General features: G+C 40.0%; 1 protein-coding gene across 1 annotated transcript; it reads left to right on the top strand.

Annotated features, from left to right (window-relative positions):
• Window positions 1–488: 488 nt before the first annotated feature.
• Window positions 489–1,965, top strand: LOC119654447. The gene is made up of 3 exons (XM_038059849.1): window positions 489–931; window positions 991–1,128; window positions 1,202–1,965. The coding sequence occupies exons 1-3, from the start codon at window positions 884–886 to the stop codon at window positions 1,880–1,882; spliced, it is 867 nt and encodes a 288-aa protein (XP_037915777.1). The 5' UTR covers window positions 489–883; the 3' UTR covers window positions 1,883–1,965.
• The last annotated feature ends 211 nt before the right edge of the window (window positions 1,966–2,176 follow it).

Raw genomic sequence — 2,176 nt, 5'->3', positions numbered from 1 at the left:
GGCTTGCTTGACATACTATAGTTAATAGGTACACTATAACCAGTGAAAGAAGTACAATAGTTCTTTAAGGACCCAGTGCGACTTCTCCTTTACAGGATAATAATTATCCTTGGATCTACATGTAGGTTTTCCGAGATCGTAAGGTTAGGTCCGGTGCCCGGAACTGTATTCAAGTTTCTTTCCGTTTCTGCTAGAGAAGTGAATGATCCCCCGGAAATATCAACATTGCTTTCCTTATCAGGTACCTCTCCACTACTTCAATATATTACGTAAGTTGACATATCAATCTTAAGCTTGTATTATGTCTTTTCCATATCATTTTCCCGCAATTTGCGAGTGATGTCACACCGCGAAAAACACGATAACAATGAATTTCATTCTGGGAATCATTTGAATCTTGTAATTCACTTGCAAATATCGTAAATTCTACAGATTCATATCATTTAGATAAAACTGTATCTACATATTCATATTAAAAACAATGAACGTACTGCAATGTACCGACTGACGTGCGACAGCCCTATTTACTGAAGGAGTTGTAGTTTCTTTGTAATTTCCGTATTTTCCGTTGTCATACTCATTAGATTTGTTCGGGTGCTTTGGAGATTCAGTGGATTCTGAAAAGTTTCGGCAACTGGAAGTCATAGGTTCCGCAGACTGTTGGTTCCTTCCTGGGATTCAAGGCGAGCTAGAAGAATTAGTTGCGCGTGTTCAGTTTTTACTACGTCCTACTTACGGAGTGATTCGCATTACACTGGGTAGTTTCGCTAGTCCTTACAAGATATCGGAACTTGGTTATCTTGGATAACTCCGCCAGTATAAAATAGGCGTTTTCCTTTTACTATCGTGATTCACGCCGCTGCTCACATAATATTGGAGCACCATGTTGAAGGTTGCAGTTCGTGTTTTCGTGATCCTAACGTTGGTTACAGTAAGCATCTCAGTTTCCAGTGATTAATAAAAATTTAGAGGTGATCTTTCTCCTTGTAGAACTTGGTAACTTTTGTCTGGTGTCAGCAGCATGCCATTGGTAGGCCTTTAGGTCCCGCAGACTTGGTAAGAGCCGAGCAGAAGGTCTGCGATGCAAGTAATGTAGGACCAAAATGTGCTGATTGCAATTATTTATTGGTAAGTTTGTCAGTCATTTAAGGATCTAAAAATCCAGAATTTCTAAAAACAAATTTGCTTTACCCCATTTCAGACCTGTGTGGGATCTTTCCAAGTTAACAAACAAACTTGCAGTTCCATAAATCCGAAGAGACCTTATTGTCAAAATGATGCCTGCGTAGCATCGACATCTCAGCTATGTCCTTCCAGTACCTTCAGATGTACTTCTCGTGGCCAATTTCCCGATCCACTTGACTGCAGTCGTTATTATTTGTGTGACGGCGCTGGGACAAACAAAGCCTACGCATACGTATGTCCTTCCAATTTTGTGTACGATTCAAAAAGTGGTTTATGCAAACGGACGACCTGCCTGACAATCGATTGTTCAAAAACACCAAATAAGTATGTAATTTTCGGAGGAGATCCTTCAATTTTAGCGTACTGTCTTGACAATGGATCCAACAAGGAAACAATTCTGTTTCGGTGTCCTGATACACAAAGCATGCAATATGACCCGAACACCTTGCAATGCACTTATCGTTGCTCGATCGAAGGACGTTTTGCTGACAGGTTAGACTGTCGTAGTTTCTACGAATGCTACCGTGAAGGTGGAGTATTGCAGGCCAAACATCAGAAGTGTCCTGAGGGATACTCTTACGATCAAGTGGCAGGAATATGTATAAGACAAGCGAATTGTCGAAATGAAATTGGAGATAATGGTACCGAAGAAGATGGTGAGAGCGGTATGGGGCCTGAGCTTTTATTATTCTCCTGAAGTAAGATGTGTTAGTTTATAACCCATAAAGTTAAGAACTATTTTAATGTACATCATTGGCTTTAATAAATTTTTAATTTCGGAAGAAACACATATTATGAATTGCTTATTCTTTAATCGGTGATGGTAATGACTTTGAAAAGGGCACATGCGTCAATCAAACATCCACGAGATTGCAGAAATGTGAGGTTAAGGAAAGCCAGACGTTCAGGAGATGTTGAGTAGGGAACGCCTTTTTTAAGGGATAGGAATCGAGTAATTCTCCATTATACGGATCCCATTGCATCGCAATCT

This window comes from Hermetia illucens, chromosome 4 (genome assembly GCF_905115235.1).
Source record: "Hermetia illucens chromosome 4, iHerIll2.2.curated.20191125, whole genome shotgun sequence".
Taxonomy (NCBI): domain Eukaryota; kingdom Metazoa; phylum Arthropoda; class Insecta; order Diptera; family Stratiomyidae; genus Hermetia; species Hermetia illucens.
Note: the sequence above shows the minus strand (reverse complement) of the source record. Positions and strands in the feature narration are given on the sequence as shown.